Here is a 21,785-nt window from a genome sequence, read left to right on the forward strand (position 1 = left end):
TACAAGAAATTTGTAAAACTTAAGGATTTTGGAGATATTTTTTCATCCAAAATTGAATTTAGAAAGAATTGGAAGTTTATTCTTTGTGCCAGAAAACGTTTTGCACGAGGTGGCGTTTACATATTTTTGGCGGGAAATTTTAAGGGAAGCCATTTTGAATTTTTTTGCCGAGAATGTTGTCAGGGGAAACGCTGTGCAAATGTTTTCCAATTTTCCCGCCAAAAGTCTTAGTATATAAAGGGCAAATTTTTTCTTCACACATTTTTAATAAATTAACTGATTATTACTTAACTAATTAAAGAATATTTAAGTTGAATAAAGCTTATTGAAATGTGAAACACTCGTGCTTGATTACTTGATTTAATTGTATAATAAAAGATCACCAAGAGCACATTATATTAAGTATTGCTTTTATTGACTTGACTGTAATATTATTATAACAAAGACACCCAGACAAGAAGCAAGTTTACTTTATTGACAATATAATTAGAAACTACGGGCGCTTAAAATACGCATGCGCCATTTTTTTTAAAATATAAACTTTTTAAGTTTTTTGGCGGGAAAATTAAAAATAATGAAACAGATGTTACTTACAGCAATTAATTTTTTTAAAAAAATTGGCGCGTGCGTATTTTGAGCGCCCGTATTTTTTCTAAGTTTTTTGGCGGGAAAATTAAAACTTTTTAAATAGATGTTAGCATGGAAATAATCACAGCAAAAAAGTTAATGGCACTTCTACTAAGACATTTTCTACAACTTCACACGAAGTTCAGATTTCGTAAACAGCTTGAAACAATCTTGCAAACAGGAAATTTGTACAGCTATTCTTTCTGAGAAGTCTTGAAATAAGAGAAATCTAGATAATTTTGTTTCGCACCTCTGCTAAAAAAAATTTAAGCAAATTTCTAAACTTTGCACTTGGTAAGTTTTGAAAAATCAAGACAATTTAAACTACGTTCTTTCCCAGTGGTCTTAACAAAAATAAAACCAAACGAGACAATTGTAGCTGAGAGTCCTTCCGAGTAATTGTAATTTAATTGAAGCCTACTGTTTTCGCATATTTTTTCTACCTGACCATTAAACTTGACTTTTACTTGCGGAATTCTTGATTCTTGATCCATGATCCGGTCCCCTGTAAATAAGAATAACACGAGAAATCAGAAAATCGTTTCGGTAAATTAGATTTGCATAATAGCTGCTGGTTTCGCACCGTAAAATATAATTTACGGCCAAGCACCGTTTACAGGAGTAACTCTTTGTTCAACTTCTGACTCAGTCAAGATGACCGCCTATTTAACATCGATATGATATGGACAATTCAGCGCAACTTAATGTGTATTGCAAACGGTGCAAGAGGCGATACGATTTATCTCACGAAAGAACTGTCCTGCAAATATGTCGCTTGAAAAGTAAACAGCTATCAAATAACTTGGCGTTTTTCATCGACCGTAACCGATTAAACTCGTTTAATTTCATCCATGAATGTTTTAAAAGCGTTACAAATTTACTGCCTTTATTTTTGTGATATTTTTGTTTCATTACATTCTGAAGTGCGTTTAATTCACGCGGCGTTAGCGTCAACAATTTGCCGCAACTGCTATCATTCTAAATTTACATTTTGCATCGGAAAGGCGTGACTTTGGAAAGTGTTATTTCTTTTATAGCGGACTGCTTGTTCAAATTTTAATAATTTTACTTCAGACGACCTCAAATCTAAAAAGCATTTAAACAAAAGCAATGGAGCCTTGGATAAAATTTAATCCCATGAACTATTTGAATTGATATTCAGCAATATTAGAACCTGAACTACAGCGTGAATAAGACATTAATCAGCTAACCTCGTTGACGTACGTGATCCGAAGTTGTCCTCCTCTCTGAAGAAGCCCTTGATAGTTTTCACGCTGCGATCCATGCTTGTCATCTGCCTGAAGGGGGATAAGTATCATGATTTCAATGCTATGCTGGGTGGCGCGCCCATCCCTGATTACGAGGGTAAGGAAACACTTGTATTGCTGATTTCCCTGGATGGGATGCTGCTGATGGGGTGTGTTGCTGATTACTCCCTAGCAGTTTATTGTCCAGCAGTTTACCATTACCAAATGGAGAGAGAGGGACTGTGTGTGATGCCGAATGTCCTCCCGCAAACACAATCCAAAGTACCCAGCCGGGACTCGAACCCGGACTTGTCAGTCAGGAGTGAAACACTAAACCATTAGGCCTCTACCCCACCCATGGATTTGAGAAAAGTGGAGCAAATTGCATTCAATTAAGAAAAAAATCATTCTCTCTTAGCTCTCAGGACATTTATATCTCTTCCCTCTGCTCAAAGGAAAAATTCCATTCAACCATATGATTAACATAGGGCTATATAAGGCCGTGTATTTTACTGCATCTAGAGGCAATGGCATACAAATCGATTATAGGAAATGATCCCTTCTTTCAGCAAAGGGTCTTGAATAGAAGGCGAGTGGGTTGTGCCACACCTCCAAAGGGGTTGCCTCTTTTCAGGCAAAGCAAGCAAAACTAATAGCTACATTTCACAACCGACGCGCTAAGGTGGAAATATTTATCATGTTATAACACTTACCACAGTGTAATTATTAACGTCTGTCTTTGTGACCCTCCATCCATGTCTGAGAATCCTCTCCAAATCCTATGTCATCACGCTAGCACCAGGCGTGATACAAGAAAAAGTTAAGGAAGGTTAGATTAACATTTCACAACTACTGTACATAACATAGAGAAAGTAGCCCCCCTAATCTCCCACCAAGACTGAACGTATTCGTCAGTAGTGACAGAAATTGTTTCTCCGACTCGAGAAATGGGAGAGCACAAGAACAAAATGAATTTGCCTGCCACGCCAAATCTCTGCCATGTCCCCTTGTCGAGCGCGTTAAGTGTTGACTCCAATAACAGGGTCGAAGGAGATTAACTGCGAGAGATAGACGACAAAGAAAACAACTTCCGAGTGAACGGAAAGAGGCAAAATGGAGGATTATTCCTTTAATTTTTAGTTTTAAATCAATCACTCTATCGGTCAATCAATCAATAAATCTTTCAAGCAATCGGCGAATCGATCCAGACATTAAAGGGCATAAAAAATAATTTGTGAAGATTTAATGGATTAATGGATTACAGTCCTTGCTTTCCCTCTCAGCCATTTTCTATTATTCAATAATGTCAGCTTGCCGAGGGAAATCTTTCACCATAAATGTTCGAAACTGATTTAAGGAGGCTTCGGCCAATTAATCAATACATCTTTCAAGCAATCGGCGAATCGATCGAGACTTCATGGATTACAGTCCTTGCTTTCCCTCTCAGCCAATTTCTATTATTCAAGAATGTCAGCTTTTCTTAATAAAACTTTCACCATAAATGTGCGAAACTGATTTAAGGAGGCTTGTAAAACTCTCCACAAAATTTGTTTGACTGGCAGTGCAGCATCACAGGATATTAAAACATTTATAAACGTGATTCCATCTTTTCTTTATAGCATTAAAATATTGTCCCCAAAAATGAATCAGTTTGGGAGTTCGCAGTGCATCTCTATCCATTGCGTTATCCTGGGATATGTTTCCACCTCACAAAATGCTAAATTGAACTAACCTCTTCAAGGAGCATTATCTTGTAGTTGTTCTTTTCTCCTAGGCTCGTTTGATGACTTCCTGCTTGTGTCATGTCTGCGTGACTTTGCTTTTGCCTGGTGAGAGATGAACACTACATGAATGCGTGAAGTGTGACGTGCATGATAAATACAAAATAAGTTTCCAGATCTAAACGAATGGAGAAAAACTTGATGAAGTTGACATAATGAAATCCAAAGGGTTTAAAATAAAAATATCCCCATAGCTTTAACTCACATCATCATTGCTCTAAACCCGACTTATTTTCTCTCTCATCCCAAAATAGGACGAACCCCTCCCTCCTCACAAATTTTCCACACCCACCCCGTCGGTATATTATGAACTTCCCTTTGACTTACAAACCTATCAGTAGTTTTAAAAATCCACTCTGAAAATCATAGCGAACGAATAAAATACATTTGTTTACACCACTGAAGTAATTCTTAAATACAACGTTTTGTTAATTACCTCTCAGCAAGCGATTCCACGACATCGAATATGCACGTGCTGGCGGCCATCGTTTCGCAGCAAAGTTCTTGTAAAACATCAACTCCACTTCGGCTTGTTCAAACCTCACCAGAAGGACTCTATCCAATATGAACATATGGACGATTCTCCATGCTAGCAACGTTGACGTAACAGTTTTCTTTACCCAACAAAAACTACGGAACGACGTTTAGATTGTCTTCGCTCGCTTCGCTCCTTCCTCGTGTGAGATGAATTATTGAATATTAATATGCAGAATTTTATTTGCAATTCAAATGCGTATCTTTGATTTCTTGGTACAAAGGTCGAGAACAACAGCTACTAGGATCCTTCCGTCTTTTCTTACGGAAATAAAAATTTTAACTAACGTTTTCTGACGCGAGCGCTCAATCTCTGGCCATTTGTTATCATCAGCAAGACAACATACAGATAAAAAATTTTTGTGCGCACTCAGTCGAGACTGCCATCAGGATATGGTCTAATTTTAAATGCCAGTAAGTGTTGCACGTATGTCCAGAAATGAGAAATTTAGTAACGGCCGTAATTGTTTTAAGCACTGTTTATCAGGTACTACGCCTTCTTAAATTTATATAAACAGTTTATTCTGTGCAAACATTACTTGCTTGCACCCCGGGTCAGCAGAGGGCTTAAAGCTGCACCCTCAGAAAAAAAAACTTTGGGTCGTTTATTCGATGGACCTCAAACTTCGCCCCAAACAGTCGTATCGTTTTTGTCTTCTTGATTTTAATGGTTTTTGGCGGGAAAATGACGTGACAGTTTTACAGGCAAATTTTCATTTCCCTGTTCTAGCACAAAGAGTACATGACTCTGAAAGAGCTAGTTTCGATAAAGCGAAATGCGAAAAAAATATTGAAAACGTTCAGTCCGTCTTGAATATGTAACGTTTGTAAGTTTTTTTCCCCGATTTTCTTATTTTTAGAACATTTACAAAATTCAGATAGCTCACATAAACGTGTGTATAAAGGTAGTTTCTCTTTCTTCTCAACCAGGGGAAGAAACAGTTACGCTATTTAAAGAATAGGGAAGCTTACAACCACCTATTATACTCTGGTAAAACATGCCATTCAAAGCGGGAGCAGAATCCAAACTGTACAATGTTAAATAATATTCATACAACACGCCAGAGAAACTTTATGTGAATCAACAATTTTATTCCCTATTGTAATAACAATTGTAAAAATAATGTTCTTTTTTTCTAATAGAAATAACATTGGAAAACAGTTTTGTATTCTTTTAACCTGTTAACTCCTCAGGTTCGTCTCAAAATATTTCTTAACTGTTTTTCATACATTTCCAATAATTCCCCTTGTTGGAGAATAAAAAGTTAAGTTAGATATGACAGTATGTATTATCGGCTGGCTTAGCGTATTCAAAAATATAAGCAACTTCCACTCTAAGTCTTTAAGACAAATATTTTACCGAACTAATATCCAGACCAAATGACAATTGCCTTACATCCTTACTTGTCATTTTACTTGGGTACTCGAATTGTGCCACAGCACCAATATTAAATGAATCTGTGGTTATTTCCAAAACAATTTATTAAATACTTCCTTGTATTCTAGCCTTTGCAGCTGGTGGCTATCCGCAATATATTTGACACACTAATTGGCAGAGAACCCTGGAAAACGAGTGGCGAAGTTATCCGCGAGAGGAATGGACAGAGGGGACATTCTCCTAATCCCCATACCCCTCGCGGTTTCTTCAACCGCGTCTTTCCTTTGCCATCGCGCGCAATTGCAGGTTATTGAATTGTCGTGAAATGTCGTTTCACTTCCTCTTGAAATCTTAGTCCTTGTATTAGCGAGTGTTTTTCCTGACATTCCTCAGAACAGATTCACGTCATGTCGGTCAGCGGATCTTCACGGCAGTTGATAGCGTATATGAGTTTCTCGGTCATTTTTTCCTGGGTCGAGTACTGAGGTAGTTTCACCATGAACATACATGTCTCCACGCGTATATAGCGCGCGTCTGAAGCACCTGAAAGTTGAGATAACCCGGACGTAATGAAAGCGCCAAGCACTACGTTTTATCACACTATAAACGTAAAGAACAAAGCCAGAAAAAAAAAATGAAACTGGGCAGCAACAAATCAATTGTGTTGATATTGACGCAAGTACCAAAATGAACCGTTCACCACAGAGAAAGGAAAGAGACGATGAAAATACTAAGCACGCAGTAGTTGATTGAATGGGCCCCCATTTTTTTTCCCAACCCCGTCTCTATAAGCTCCCTCACACCCTTCCCTTTAAGGCTTTGAAAATAAACACGCCCCCTTACCCCTAGCGTATTTTAAAATACAGTTTTTACGGCACCCTTCGTCGTCCTGTGCAGGATTTTTGGTTTTGTTTGGTATTTTAAACAAACCCAGGAACAATTAAATATATCCTCATAACGAGAACGATTAAAACTAAGACTTACCTCTGCCGTCAGGCGGACCAATCTTCATGGGGTACGGTGGCACGTGTACATCAGCTGTATGGGGATTACCATCCTGACACGTGCAGCGGCTTGGTAACCGCTCTTGATTACAGGCAAACTTAACAAATTTTCGCAGCTGGTCCTGGGAACGAATAAAGCAAAAACTCATGTGAAGCGAGAAAATGACGTTTTCTTGGTTATCAACAACTGAATAATAGCGATGAAAACCTTATATTATTTCATAAAGGGGGTACCTGAGAGAAACTTTCCATGGAATTCCAGAAGTATTCGATATGTACATCCGTATCTTTGACTCCAGCTACGTAAGCTGTGTGGGCCTGGAGAACGAAAGCAGAAATCAGTGAGCTTGACTACCGTAGAATCACAGATAGGGAGGATTAAAATTACAAGCAAGGATTAGTTACATACACGCAGAGAAATGCAGCCTGTTCAAATGATGTAGTACAAGAGATACTAAGGTTGTTGAACAACTGAGAAATACGTGTAACAAACCTTAAGAAACCCCAAATCAAGAGAAGGCTGCCCACAGGTACGAATTTCCATGTCCAGCGGTGTCATGACCGTCAGTACATGCAAAGGGACCACTGAAGACAGGCCACAGCGAACGGCCGCCATACGGGACTCACACCGCAGCTCCTTGAGTCGTAGATCCCTGATGGCCTGTACGTAAGATTTGTGATTTTCCCATCTGTGACAAAGAACGACAAACTCAACTCGAAAAGACGGTAACAGAACGTAAAGCTCCAGATCAAAGGTTCAATCTGCAGGGCCCTCCGATCAAAGAACGTGACGGGTCCTTGATTGTTAGCGAAATCTAACGAACACGCATACGCAAGCGTGTCCCTGTTTGATTTAACTTTAGAAGAGAAGTTAAAAACACTTCACACATCCTCTTTGACGAGCAGACTCAACTATCGCTAAAAGACGGTTTGAGAAAATACCAAGGTTCAGAATTTTACTCACTTTGTTATCAACTTGAAGTTAAACGCCATGGCACAATTGAAAAGCTGGGGAAAGCCTCAACACTCTAAAGTCAGATTTGGAATTTGTAACAGTGGTTTACTTCAAGTTGATAACTCTTTCAACGCAGCGCAAAAATTTCTCTAGGCAGACTTTTTTTCCCTCTCTCTCTAAGCTCGGTATTTGTAAAGTATTATTACGTCTAAAAAACAGCAAATTTCATCATGATTGTTGATGGTTACTGCAGGTATAAGACAGTTAAGTGTGGAGGTAAACACTTACGTTACAGCGACATTGGCTCCATCTTTACACAGTTCCACTTCCTCGCCGTCAAGAGATGTGTAAACAAATCGGTACGGACACAGATCTGCTTCAAAACACAACGTCTGAAACTCTTCTATGTTCTCCACCTACAAGACAAAGAACGTACAGCTTCAAACCATGCCACACAACAAGCAAGCCAGTTTGCAGTTTCCGTGCCATTTTATTTGAACAATACATTTGAGCAAAAAATTTGAGGAACGCACTTCTGTGTTAAAAAGCGCGCAATCTCGTGGTTAGCTCTATATACATTTTCCACAAAATTTTCACATTTTGACTCCCGTATCACAGCCTACGACAAGGTCTTGTACCGCCACTGAGCGTCTTTTTAACAATATTTTAAACATTTACTTGTAGTTTAAAGGACGCTACGCAGTTTCTTCAATAATAAGGTCTTAAAACTACCTTGCTGCAACAGTATGGCTACATCGGAGCAACATGGTTTTCTGAGCATTTTAAAGAGGCTGTAACTCACCTCTGAGAAGCGCCGTAAATAGTTGTAGGTGAGAACATCTGTTTCTCTGAGATTGTCATGCGGGTCTAGCGGCAGGTTCAACAGGCTTTTCCAGAAGCACGGCAACAAATCCAGAGCGAGGGGAATATCTGATCGTAATGCAATCCCTAACAGCTGTGAAAAAATGTCGTAAGTCGTTACGATAGAAGCGGTTTCTTTCAGTCTATTGGTTAAAGCTGGGTTCGTAAACGGGTTATCGCCGGAAGAAATCACATCCTTTTTAGAGTTCACTTTGTCTGAACTAGAGACCTGGGCCCTGTTTCTCGAAAACCCCAGAAACTTTTCAGGCCCGCAAAGCCATTTTTAGATAATCTGTACCTAAAAACAGAGAGTTCTATACCCCTGAAACTCCTTGTATGAAGAGAACCTCTGTTCATATTAAGAAAATGTGAATAAGACAGCTCTGTAATCAAAGGCTTTGAGATTTTGCTACCACTTTCCGGGTGCGAAAACGTTTCGGAACCTTCGAGAAACGGGCCCCTGCGCCGAGTTATTCTGAACCCGGTTATCGCTAATCCATGAATAAAAGTTAACCGAAGTATATATTTTTCTTGTATATAAATGTTTTTCACTGCTTTTATTTTGTGTAGTTTTAGATTATTCAACTCAAAACTGAAAGACAAACAATCTAAACACAAACCCTCATCGAAAAAAAAAGAGACAAAACTGAAATCAAAATTCTCGCTAATCAATTTTTAGCTTAAACGGGCTTTGAACAACCCGGCCCTAGTGTTTATATCCCAGGGTTTTATTTCCGTTTTTGAGAGGGGATGCTTTTCAGTTTACAGGTTTAAACTAACTTCTCAAGAATGGTCTTACCTGACCGAAGAAAATTAACAGCTTCTCCTCCGCGTACGTCATGGGGCCAGGTTTCATTATGAATTTACCCTACGATCAAAAACACAGGAAGAAGATACTATTAAACACCAGTTACAGGGTTTGCCTCAGCGAATCAAATTCCATAGGTCAAGGCATCCCAGTTCATTGTCAAAACAACGTCTGGCGAGAAGAGCTATAGGCTCACAAGTAGTACAAGAACCATAAGGTAAAGTCTGCATACGAGCCAAGTGGCCTATAAGGTCGGCGCTATAAGGTCAGTAGCATGGAGCGACTAGGAGTATTTCTACTCCCCCTGGACGGGATGCTAATCCATCGCAGGGTTACCCCCAGCATTAAGGTCACCGGTACCCATTTATATACTTGGGTGGAGAGAGGCACTGTGAGAGTAAGATGTCTTGCCCAAGAACACAACACAATGTCCCCGGCCAGGGCTTGAACGTGGACCGCTCGATCCGGAGTCGAGCGCACTAACCACGAGGCCACCGCACCTCAACCGGTTTAGGCTGGTTTGGGAGACAATAGGTCAAACGGTTACAAATTGAGCCCCCAGTTACGGTACAGCAAAACTGAACACACCTTGTTCTTGTTAGCGGCAGAGCTGGGGCATGGAACAAGCAGTCCTACATGGGTACCCTGGAGTTCTCGAGCCATCAGCCACATGAAATGACGAAACGAGCCACCTAAGACAGAAAAGATATCATTATTTGTAAGGTCTATAACAACAAGAAGGTTAGATTGTCACTGCTAGTCACTCTAAAAACACTCCAGTAGAAGAACTATTACCTGAACCCAGGACTTGCTCTCCTCGGAGCTGAACCTTAAGAGGGAAGACTGGGTCACCACCTGTGGCGACCTTGACCCTGAGTCCACTAGAGGAGAGAGCAGAGATGTCACGTGCGGCCTGACAGAACTGTGGTCCGGCTGACGATACCTTGTCCGCTGAAATGACACACAGTAAAGTTTACAACCATGAAATAAAACACAGACCCTGTTGAGAACTATTGACGTCAAAATGACTGAGGGAGCAAATGCGTATCGTCCGCTTCAGGTTTTGTGCGACTTGAGGAAGCAAACCAGTGGCTAACGATTGGCAAACTTAAAATAAGATTGCCTAAGCAGGCACTTACTGTTGGTCGGCATAGGGCACACGGAGCGCGCGCACAATCTGTTTTATCGATATTCTGTGCTAAATACATCAGCCACTGGGTTTTGGTAAAAATAAAATCAGACTGGTCGCTGACGGTTTCCACCGACTTTGCCCCTCGCCAATCATAACTAAGCCGATATACACCTCCAGCTCGCAGTCCTATTGTTAATAATCAACCCTCGGAAAAGCGCGCACGTAACAAACAGTGCGAAACACTAAACGAATTTCTGTGCAACTACCTGATTAATATGGAGGCTTTCGGGTCGAATTTGGGACATGAGAAGCCAGGGAAGAATTGAAAAGAGATGCTGGTGTACTAAAACGAAGAAATATGGTAAGAGCATAACGATATGTTGATCACTGTACTTTATTCTTACGAACTCACCTTCCAAAGCTTCCAGAGGATCTAACGAGACTTCAGGCGGCGAATCCTCAGCACCGCGATGCGCCGTGTGGTTAAGCACGTGATTCAACAGCGCCACCTTGGTGTGATAAAACAGGAGGCCGCGTCCCTCTCTCAGCAGGGTAGCAGTGCTCAGATTGTACGTGTCGGCTGCTCTCAGGTCGGTCACTGGTAACAGCAGGCGCTCCACGTCTGAATTCAATGCCTTAAGGAAGGCAAACCGACTCCTAAGGCTCCGGAGGGACAGACCTAGGCCACGACACAAAATGTAAGGGTAGTGCGTGCACTCACATTAAATATAAAATAAGCAGTATCGCATGGTCTCACACACTACGGATTTCATCAGGGATGAAAACCTCCTTATGGGTTCCTGTCATGTGCCGGGTACTGTTCCATAAAAACTTTTTTTTTGTCCCTAAGGTCTAAGTTAAGACTTTCAACTGCAATATAAAATGTAAGCAGACGACATTTCGAGCATAAGCTGTGTCCGCCGGTCCGAGTGAAATTTAGGCTCTTGTTATCTAGCTGAAGCTAACGAAGAGTCAAACAAATTTATTTTAGCTCACCCTGAAGAAGATGGAAGTCTTCGCTGGTAAGATCCACCTCGGAGAGGAGGAGTTCGTCTGGCATCAGACGGGAAGGCGTGGTGGACCAAGCGCGGCACAGGGTATCCACATACAGGACAAGGGCGTGGTCACGAGCCAGAGGCCAGTTAGCATGGTCTGCTTCCATCTCCGACGACAAAAAATATGTACACCTAACAACATATCAGGTTTGTCAGTAAGAACATTTACTCAAAAGAACGACTATTAAAGAAGGCAGAAGCGAAATAAGGAATAAAAGGGACGAAAGAACGAAGGAACAAGCGAGCGAACAGGTCCGCACTAGGTTGTTTGCCGTGTTGTTCCCAACTTCAGATATTGCCTGACTCACAGGAAACTGTAAGAAAAGTTTACTCTCTAAAGACAATGTCAGAAAATGACGGGAAGCCGAACCCGTAGCGCCGTAAGTGTCCATGAATCACGTCAAACATTGCAATAAACGGTCGAGGGCTCCGCAGGAATTCCTGAAACTTACATATCACCGTTAAATTTCTGCATAAAACGACTCTCCCTCTAGCGTTCTCTTAAACATATAGTAAGGGATTTTTATTTGTTAATCTAGACGTTTGGTAGATGCTTCAATATGATTAAGTAAATAACAAGCGCCCAAATGACGTAGCATGTGAAATTATAGTCTGTCAACAGAGGTTTATTACTTTGCAATGAGTTATTTTTTCTTCGAGCGCGCGAGCGATGCACGCGCGGAGCGCGAGGGCGGCCGCAAAGCTTTCCCCAGCCCCACCCTTTTGCGTTTTGGTTCGTTAACATCTCACGCGCCGGGTTAATATTCTTCTAAGCTTGCGATCTCGACGAAATCAAGACAAAATACAGGGTCTGTAGACAGACTAGTGAAAATTAGGGATTCATTTGTAATCAACCCAGAGTGAATTGAAGGCTTGGGAGAATTCACATACTCATGGATCCTTGGCCACGATTTCCCTTCTGTTATGAAAGACAAACATAAACGATAATAGCCCTTACCTCTTGAACTGCAAGTCATACCCACAAGCAATAAGCCCTTTCCATATCGACCGGACATCCTGACTGCCCCTGGCCAACGCCCAGGTTACAAACCCCTTAAAACCGAGCGCTCTTTCCTCGCTTCCTTCGATGGGGCTTCCGTGATCCCTTAAAAGTTGTGTGACAAGTTCCACAGCTGACTCTTTTGCGTGACGCACGGCGTTGAAAAACGATAACAGCAGATTGCCCGGTGTCACGCTGCAAATTTGATCCTTTGTCAACAGTTCTTCAGATAACGACTTATTGCCGGTTTGATTTGACTTCTTTTCGCTATGTGCATCCTTATTGATGACAGGCTCCGAATTCTGGCCCAAAAATTCTTGGGACTGTGGTCCTGCAACAGATTTCTCAACCGTGATGACTTTGTCTTGCCCAGAGGGTTCAACGTTCTGTGAATCTGAAGGCGTACTCGACAGAGCTGTCTCAGTTCCACTATCTACACTGACAGATTTCACTACACTGCTCGCAACAAACCCACAACTTGAGAAAATTTCAGCCATCGCCCCTGTGGCCGAGACAGATAGTGTCTTTGCCCCTTCGACATCGAACAGCCTGGCGTTTAAAAACTCGTCAAATACAGCAAAAGCGCTAAGTTCGTTGGTTCCTTCCATGAGGAGTTCAGAGTTGACTTTAGCCACACCGATGTTAGGTTCTACCGAAGATTGATCCTTTAAAGTCTTACTGGAAGAAAGAGCCTGCCGCACAAGATCAAGCTGACTTGCGCTCTTCAACTCCACCACTGCATAACCCAGAATCCTCTCCGGTTTATCTTGTCGGGCACTGGGTAGGAGCTCAGTCATCGACTTTACCCTAGAGTCCACTCCTTCGCTGTCTTGTTCAAGGCGCGACCCCCCAGCCGTGACGCGTGGTTCAATTTCTGGAATGTACACCTCACTGTCGTGAATACCGCCACTCGGTCTGCAAGCTTTCTTTATGGCATTCACAGCCTCTTTCTTGCTCAGAGTAGTAGCAATGTTAGTGATGACTAGCAGCCGTTGTAGAGCGGTACTTCTTGTGGAAATCACCGCTGTCAAGCTATCGGAAAGATCCAAGGATCCGCGCGGGTCTCCATGAATGAGGTTCCGCAGCAGCAGCGTGGTGCTGACAATCTTATCAAACCAAGGCATGCTCTCTGTAGGGGACGTTATACCGTGCCCGAAACCTCGCTTACGTCGCCGCACGCTGCCGCGCCTCTGACTCGCCTTGATCTTGGGGGACGGTGGACCAGAGGAGGCCGCGGTCTCCGTGGAGGAAGGCGGGACAATGGCCTCCGCATCAAAGTTGAACGTGTTGTCTACACTGGTTGGAGGTGCAGATCGTACTTCATTGTCAGTTGAATCTGAAGTGACTGCAGCCTGGAGAAGGGAGAAAGAAAGTTTAGTTTTATTGAGGATCATTACCTTTGTGATCGGTCTTAAAAGTTTTAACGAGAAAAACACCTCATGCACCTTTCCGCACTCGCCATCGCAAAACAGTTTCTTACAGGCTGTTAGTCGGGAAAAGGTTCACTAAATGTTATTCACTCAAACCAGTTGAGTGCTAAAAACCACGTTGTCATCAGCTATATAGTACACTTGCCTGTAAAGCCTCGCGCACTTCCTTAAGCGACAATCCTCTGCCTGACTTGCCTCGACTGGAAGACACTTCATTGGCTGCTGAAACAAGCCCAAGAAGAGCCTGCAAGTAAGATGAAAACTCGCTGTGTTCAAAATTGCAGTTAAGAATAAAATCCAGGGCAGCGGTGTTTGTGGCCGAAAGTTCTTTTTCTAACAGCTTCTGTAGCTCAGTTCGCAGGGGAGCCAATCGTGATAGAACCAAGTCTAACGTGAACAAGTGTTCGGGAGAATGAGGTTGGTTTGCCTGTGACTTTACATGATGACATGCTCGGAGCAGCTGAGCTAAGAGATGGCAGACAATCTCCTTGATGACTGCAGGCAAGTTGGATTTCAACAGAAACGAGCTGAGGAGATCTGTCAAGTTAAACGCGACTGTCTTCTGAATGGAAGCTTTTCTCCTATCGGCGACATCTCCCGAGTTTTCAACCACGCTGGTCTCTGTATTTCTTGAAAACTCTGCGGTGTTTTCCAAGTAGAACGAAACGAACACTTCAATGAAGACGAGCGAAAGGAAGAATTCTGCCGGAAATGCGTTCAAGTGGACCATTAGGCCTTCTGTGGCCGAGGTCAAGAAGTGTAAATGGAGTCGGTTGCATGGAAGTATCATATCTGGATACAGGTTGAAACTGGCTGAACCGGAAGTGTTAAGATCAGCAGCGTTTGGATACTGAACTACTTTGTAACGAGCTACTTGCCCATTCTTGTTTAGCTTCTGGTTCCCATGGTAACACGAAATCGACACGCAAGGAGATCGAGGATTGGCCACGCCTCTGAAAAGAAGACATTATTTTTCGTGTCAGACGTTACAGTTAAAGTTTAATTATTTGATGTAATTCAGATAAATTTAGTTTTTGATTTTGTAGACACGAGATCTTATGAGCTTTCAGCTTTCATGCCATCACCGTGTTCAAATAATTGTATATCTATCTATCTACTTAAAATTCAAGGAAATTGATACTTCAACGTAATTTTAACAATGGTCGTGACATGTTATTTGTGATACCCAGCAAACGCTCTATATACCACCTACGCCCCAGGAAGCCACTGGGAGCTACAGTCAACTGATTAAACCTGTGGAAGGCGGAATGTGTGATAATGCCTACAAAGTTATCAATGATGCGCATAATTATGAACTAGGATTGACAGATTTCAAAAGGAGATCTTCGCCGTTTTAGCTGTTTTACAACAACCAAGGACAGGTCAAACGAAACCATGCTCATCCCTTAACGATTAAAACTAGAACTAGTCTAATTCGTCTAACTTACACCGCCGCTAATGTAATTGTCTTAAACGTTGTTGAGCGAGAAACGACCCCAGCAATAACACAGGTCTTGGGATGCTTTTTGAATCGAAACCTGACGTAATTGAGTCGCTGAACATACCATTTAAACTTTGGTTGACAATTTACTTTGCGCTCCTACTTTTCACAACTCGATTTCAACTGCACTCTAAATGCGTTAACTTCACGTGACTACCTACGTACCCAGTACTAAGACATCCGGGATCTTCCCTACACGACACCACTGTGACAGCGGCGCCAGGGATTAACACCTCCTCGTCCTGTTTTCCCGCGCTAATCGGCACTTCTCGGTGGCAGGCCCCCAGGGGAGCGTCTTTCAACCCTTCACACACTGTATTCACCACCCTCAGCACTTCTTCCTCGTCCTGTTCGATTGCCAGGGACAGGAGCTTACGAACCTCAGAGATCAAGCGCGCGGGCTCACTGAAGAATATCGCACTAGGCTGCAAAGTGTTGGCCGCGAGGCAGTGACGGGGATCTGGGGCTGAGTGGGGTGACGTTATGATGATGGTGCCGTCAGACTGAGGATCAGCCAACAGTTGAGTGGCAAGGGTTTGTAGGAGGGACAGAATATCTGCAAGTTGACATTATTGAAGAGAATCAATACCACATCAGTAACGTTGTATCACGTAAATCGTGCCTGTTTTCTTTGAGTCAAAGCTGAAGTCCCCCTCCCCAGTGTAGAAAAACAAAGTACAGTTTGTCTGTTAAATTCTGCTATAGCTTTGTCACAGCAGATGATGTTCCACAAAAGCGAAATGAAATGAAGTGAAATGAGATTATAAGATATCAACGAAAGAAATGGTAACCATTTATACAATGTTTAGGAAACAGCCTGTAAGAAAGCACAGAATAAGCACGAAATGTAAACAAAGTAATGGCCCAAGCGAAGGGAAGTCGAAAAAAACGAGAGGTTTTCTTTTTTGTCGCAGCATTTTGTAAAACAAACACAAAGCATTACCTCCTTGTTTCTATCGAGTTACAGAAACACTCGTGGAAGTTTGGGAAAACTCGAAAAAGCTGCGGAAACACTCGCTAGCGACTCGTATTCCCACAGCATTTCTCGCTCTCCAAACTTCCATTCGTGTTCCTATAACACAATGGAAACTCCAAGTTTTTTTTTTCCTCTGTTAAACCATTACGCAAACAGAATTGGAAAAGGAGAGAGAATTGATCCAAGAGGACACACTACTCTAGCTCATCAAGCGTTCATGAAATAAAGTAACGGTAATCATAGCTTGAGGCTAAAATACACGCCCAGTTGAAAGTTTTTATACAACGTGGCATTTTAATTCTAACCTGTTAGTTGTTTGTCACTCTTCGCCTTCTTTGCAAGCAACCTGGATTGCGCCTCTCTACAGTACATCCGGGTCAGGCCAGCCTCGTTTCTGAGCAGCTCACAGTAAATATCCGCGCGCGTGCGGTCCTCGCTACATAGAGCCAGTGATGACGAGCGCGCCAGGCCAACGGTCGGACGCTCTAGTGCACTGATTGGATACCAAAATCTCATGAGCGTGCCTTCTTCTCGGTTGTATGTTTCAACTTCTGCCAAACCTTTAGGCTGCACGAACAGAAAAAAATTCCAGTATAAGATAGCGAAGTGACAAATGGGTTGACTTGCACCTCTTAAAAACCTCTATTTTCATTCGTTCTTGCTAGTCTGCATTGTTTTTGTTCTTCATCAATTGTCCCGTTTGGCCAATTATAAAATAACCCTGTAAATGATGCAGGTCGCTCCCTAAAATTCCATTCCTTTTCTCTAAGAATTAAATCCAACCACACCTATTTTCAGAAAAGTGTTTCTATTTTAGTTTTCGCACTATCTGCTGACCAAACACGTACAAAGACTGCAATAATACGAAATTCAACGAGAGTGACTCAGCTCTACCATGGTGGCATCTCAATAGGAACTAAGTTCCCTCGTTTGTCGACGCTTGTTCATCGGTTATACATACGTCTGGATTTATGAACACAGTGATAACAAAAGCCTCGCTCGCTCAAAGTAGACGAAACAATAGAATAGAATGTGCGCCTTATCTTCCTATTTGCGCTCTTCAGTACTTTTTTTCAACGCTTGAAGACCATTAGGAGTTGTGAAATCAACGTGCATATGGGTCACTTGGTGCAAAGTATTGACCCGAAGAAAAATAAATGTCTGTGGACAGACTACGGTTTTCGTAAAGCTAGTCAAATGTATACCCTAATTAAAGTCATGAGTGTATAATCAAACAGACAGTTTACGTAAATGCTTGTTTTGCTCTGACCAAGGGGTTAAGGCTCGAAAAGCCAGCTTCAAACCCCTCTCCCTTATCAACTTCTAGTTTATAAATTACAAAGTGTTTTACTGGTCAATGTTTGTTTTTTTCAACTTCTTACTCCATGATAGTGAAATCAAGCCAACACTTTATTCAATGCATGTCTTTCAATTTTCTGTTTTCATCTCCCTTGTCCAATTACAGTAAAATCAAGCTAACGCTTTAATTTAATGCTTTTTCGCTTTGCCTAATTACTTAATTACAGTAAAATCGAGACAACAGTCCATTTTAATTCTTGTTTTTCAACTTTCCATCGGTTTAACTGCCTCGCGTAATTGCTTCTTACAGTACGATCAAGCCGACAATTCATTTTAATTCTTGTTTTTCAACTTTCCATTGGTTTAACCGCTTCGCCCAATTGCTTCTTACAGAAAAAACAAGCCAGCAATTCATTTTAATTCTTGTTTTTCAACTCTCCATTGGTTCGACCGCCGACTGCCCCGCCCAATTGCTTCTTACAGAAAAAAACAAGCCGACAATTCATTTTAGTTCTTGTTTTCCAACTTTCCATTGGTTCGACTGCCTCACCTAATAGCTTCTTACGGTAAAATCAAGCCGACAGTTTATTTTAATCCTGTTTATCAATTTTCTATTGTTTCATCTGCCTCACCTAATTACTTCTTACAGTAAAATCAAGCCGACAGTCCATTTTAAGGCTTGTTTTTCAATTTTCTGTTTGTCCACCTGCCTTGCCAATTACTTCAATTCAGTAAAATCAAAGCGAGTGCAGATCTCTGTTTTGTGTTTTCAATTTGCCTTTGCACACAAGGCTACCCCCTGGTACATTTTGCCCATTATAACAGACCTCCGGATTTCCAAACGAATTTTCTCAATCATGATATTATTTCAACTCACTTGAGTTTTATTGTTTTTCCAATTCTCGTTTGTCTCTTGCGTCATACCCTATATGGAAATAAAACATCTCGGGTGCTTTCCATTCGACCAAAAATTCTTTAGAATTTCAGGAAATTTCTATGATGAATGGAACGGCATTTTGGGGAATTTCAGAAAAGAGAACAATTACTCAAATTTTAAAAATTTTCTCACGTCGAGGGCGCTTTCCATTCAACCAAAGATTCCGAAAATTTAGAAATGGGGACAAATGGTACGGAAATTTCCTTGGAAAGTTTCCAGAAAATCTGGAAATTGTCGAATTTCTGCAAAGCGAACCATTCAACCGAAAATTCAACCTAAAATTCTGGAAATTCTGGGTGAAAGTCAAATGGAACGGTAATTGTCAATGAGAAATTTCCAAAATTTTCGTTATACCTCGCAAGGCTGTTCTCTTTTCTGGAAATTCCGAAAATGTTGTTCTATTCGTAACTGGGAACTTCCGGAAATGTGCACCAGAATTTGTGGTCGAATAGAAAGCGGCCCAAATTCCCGTTCCATTCGGTTTTCCTCCCGGAAGTTGGAATTGTTGGTAGAATGGTTCGCATTTCGGAAATTCAATAATTTTCCGGTTTCCTGGAAACTTTCCAAGGAAATTTCTGTACCATTTGTCCCCGTTTCAAAAGTTCCAGAATTTTGGTTGAATGGAAGGCGCCACACGTTTGTTCTCAGTGCCATACCATATATGGTTTACAATATCCCGCCTGTGTTTCTGTCTCCTGATTGGACCCCTCATTTGCAGTAATGCTAAAAAAAACATGGCCTCACTTTCCACTCAGCATTCAAACAAGACCCACAGAAACAGTGATATCAAGCGAGCAAAAGGTAAAATAAACGCGACGGGAAAAACGGTTTCTACCCCTTCAGAGATGGAAAATGGAAAGACAACGTACAAAGACGGTCAGGAATCTCACGAACGAGAAACTACTCTGGACAAGCAACTGGCCAAGCTTGTTTCTAACGATGTAAGGGAAGCCATGGCTAAACTGACCTTTGAAGAAAAGCAGTCGCTCTATCTGGACATTTTCAAACCTCTTGATTCCTACGAGGTGCCGTTTGACAGATACTTCAAGAACGAGGACAAATGCCAGCCAACAACACAAAATTAGCCTGGAATTATTTGAATTGTAAACCGTAACGTAATTCCAGGAGCTTTATTACGTAACCTTAACATTACTACGCAACTTGAACTTTGTAAAGTAACTGAACTTACCTTAGTGCAAAACGGAACATTATGGCCATTTCATTATTTATAAAACATGCACTTCGTTCCGTATTGTCACTGTGAAATAGGTACTTGACAAAACTTCCATTTTAGATTGGGAGAGACAGAAATAAACGTGCTATTTCATACGTAGAAGCCGTCTCTCTTAACGATTTAGTATCTTTTAGCTCTGTGTCCCCTAAAGCAAGAGATGGGTAATTACGAAGCGAATGTATTGTGGTTGTACGCGTGTGATTGAAAAGAATATTGCAAATTGACGTCCATCTGCAGAACAGCGGCCTGAAATGATCAAAATGACGGAGCATTTAGCCTGATGGTAATTTGGCACCAAAAGGTGTGCTGAATGTCGACACAGAAAAGCGAAATACTTGAATAAAATACTACTGATTTTGTCAGATATAAAATATGTCATCCATGGGATCTCCGTTAATTGAGCGGAAGTTCCCAAGTATTGTATTCCCACAAACAAAAAAAAAGACGCCACAAATCTTCTGACGCGCTGCGCAAAACTGAGACGACTCAACAAATAACAAACCTTGTCGACGTTCTTCACCACCCCCGTGAGTCCAAATGTTTTCTTCATATCCGGTACTGCAAAGCCGGGAAGAGCGGAGGCCTGGTTCAGAGTGGAGCTGTTGATGATTACAGCCTGACCCGGTCTCAGGCCTCCCGCGCTCACTTTGTTGACGTCAGCTTTGACATCATCAAGTTTAGGAAACTGTAAGCTTGCCGGGATGCCGCCATTGTCTTCGTACAAATCAGCTACGGTGGCGATTGCGATGTCAATCATACCTGAGAAAGAAAGAGTCAAGTTAAACTTCTGGTGGTGTTACATGCTTATCGTTGTATTGAAGATTCGATTGCAGATGAGAGATTTCCATGCTGAATTTCAAATGAAAATATAAGCGATATCAGCAATTTGAGTTCACGAGTGAAGTTAGATGATGATTTTCCACGAATCCCGAAACATTAATGAAAGAGATATTGATCTGATTTCGTTTGCGATTATGTTTACCTGCAACGCACGCCAGAAAGCCCAATTCGCTATTTTCCAATGGCCCTTTTCACGGTTCATTTTTCTCATTTGCATTACAATGTAATCCAACGTGGATGCGAGGCAATTTCGGGCTAAAACTACAAAATAGCCCGAAATTGCCTGACGTACTGCTAGATTTTATTGTAATGCAAATGAGCAAAGGTAACCGTGAAAAGGGCTATTGGCCGTAATTCACTCTGTTTGCCCCGCAAATTTTGCATAAACTATTGTTGTGAAATGCTCTTGGGAGGTCTGCATATTCCCATGAGCATTTCACAACAATAGTATATGCAAAATTTGGGGGGCAAACTGAGTGAATATATGGGCAACTGGAAAATAGAGAATATCAGGTTTCTTAGGCCTGTCACGAGCACTTTCCGAAAGTTACCGAGTCAAGGGCGCTTTCCGAAGGTTGCCACGACATGAACACGTTACGAAAGGTGTCACGTTACGAGCACTTCGCAAACGTTGCCTCATAGCGAAAAGTTTCCGCAATAAAGTAAAAAATACGTTATTAAAACCAGGTCAACCATTGCTTCAAAGTCAAGATGACTTGATACGATAATTCTTGCCAAATCCATGCTGTACAACAACTAAGGAGCGATAATAGGACCTACCTGCCAGCAGTGCCCCCTTGATCTGCTCCAGCCCCGACTGCCGGTCAGTATTAGACCGGAACCGTCTTCTGATGACAGGGAACACTTTGTCCTCCCAAGCTTTCACCAACAGACGGGCTGGGTCCACCGGTGGGGCTTCTCTGCCCTGGCTGGTGCCCTCTTCACTTACATGCAGTGGTGCCACAGGACCCACATCCGTCATTCTGTCGTAGCTACTAGTCAGCTTGTACTGAAGACAGGACATTGGGTCATATTCTGTGATTGTCAAAGAAGCAGAATTTGGGGCAATGCTTGAAGGTGCGATATATTTTAAACGCTTTACCACGTTCAAAATGTATCAAACAGAAAGAGAACCCTGACGAAGCCATGTCACGGTTACCTAAGTCACTTGTTAACTCGAAATTTA

The 21,785-nt window shown here is 41.8% G+C and overlaps 1 protein-coding gene and 1 long non-coding RNA gene across 2 annotated transcripts in view; both read right to left on the reverse strand.

The window, feature by feature from the left end:
* Nucleotides 1-393: 393 nt before the first annotated feature.
* LOC110052174 (uncharacterized) lies at nucleotides 394-4,324 on the reverse strand. Its single transcript, XR_016204399.1, has 5 exons — nucleotides 4,092-4,324; nucleotides 3,607-3,700; nucleotides 2,588-2,666; nucleotides 1,839-1,925; nucleotides 394-1,132 (listed from the first exon to the last, which is right to left on the reverse strand). It is a non-coding gene; the product is annotated as an uncharacterized LOC110052174 (long non-coding RNA).
* A 936-nt stretch (nucleotides 4,325-5,260) lies between these two features.
* LOC110051865 (putative E3 ubiquitin-protein ligase HECTD4) overlaps nucleotides 5,261-21,785 on the reverse strand; it is a 60,256-nt gene continuing 43,731 nt past the window's right edge. Inside the window, exons 33-49 of the mRNA XM_089280559.1 lie at nucleotides 21,380-21,634; nucleotides 20,262-20,518; nucleotides 16,595-16,856; nucleotides 15,479-15,869; nucleotides 13,958-14,765; nucleotides 12,341-13,734; nucleotides 11,324-11,514; nucleotides 10,740-11,006; nucleotides 9,991-10,146; nucleotides 9,784-9,887; nucleotides 9,187-9,255; nucleotides 8,329-8,481; nucleotides 7,815-7,942; nucleotides 7,065-7,260; nucleotides 6,806-6,889; nucleotides 6,552-6,693; nucleotides 5,261-6,110 (exon numbers count right to left, since the gene is read on the reverse strand). Coding sequence (XP_089136685.1) covers nucleotides 5,968-6,110; nucleotides 6,552-6,693; nucleotides 6,806-6,889; nucleotides 7,065-7,260; nucleotides 7,815-7,942; nucleotides 8,329-8,481; nucleotides 9,187-9,255; nucleotides 9,784-9,887; nucleotides 9,991-10,146; nucleotides 10,740-11,006; nucleotides 11,324-11,514; nucleotides 12,341-13,734; nucleotides 13,958-14,765; nucleotides 15,479-15,869; nucleotides 16,595-16,856; nucleotides 20,262-20,518; nucleotides 21,380-21,634 — 5,000 coding nt within the window. The 3' untranslated portion in view covers nucleotides 5,261-5,967. The remainder of the gene's footprint in view (nucleotides 6,111-6,551; nucleotides 6,694-6,805; nucleotides 6,890-7,064; nucleotides 7,261-7,814; nucleotides 7,943-8,328; nucleotides 8,482-9,186; nucleotides 9,256-9,783; nucleotides 9,888-9,990; nucleotides 10,147-10,739; nucleotides 11,007-11,323; nucleotides 11,515-12,340; nucleotides 13,735-13,957; nucleotides 14,766-15,478; nucleotides 15,870-16,594; nucleotides 16,857-20,261; nucleotides 20,519-21,379; nucleotides 21,635-21,785) is intronic.

The sequence above is a fragment of the Orbicella faveolata genome, unplaced genomic scaffold (genome assembly GCF_042242905.1).
Source record: "Orbicella faveolata isolate gen_17 unplaced genomic scaffold, um_ofav_v1 contig_47, whole genome shotgun sequence".
Lineage (NCBI taxonomy): Eukaryota > Metazoa > Cnidaria > Anthozoa > Scleractinia > Merulinidae > Orbicella > Orbicella faveolata.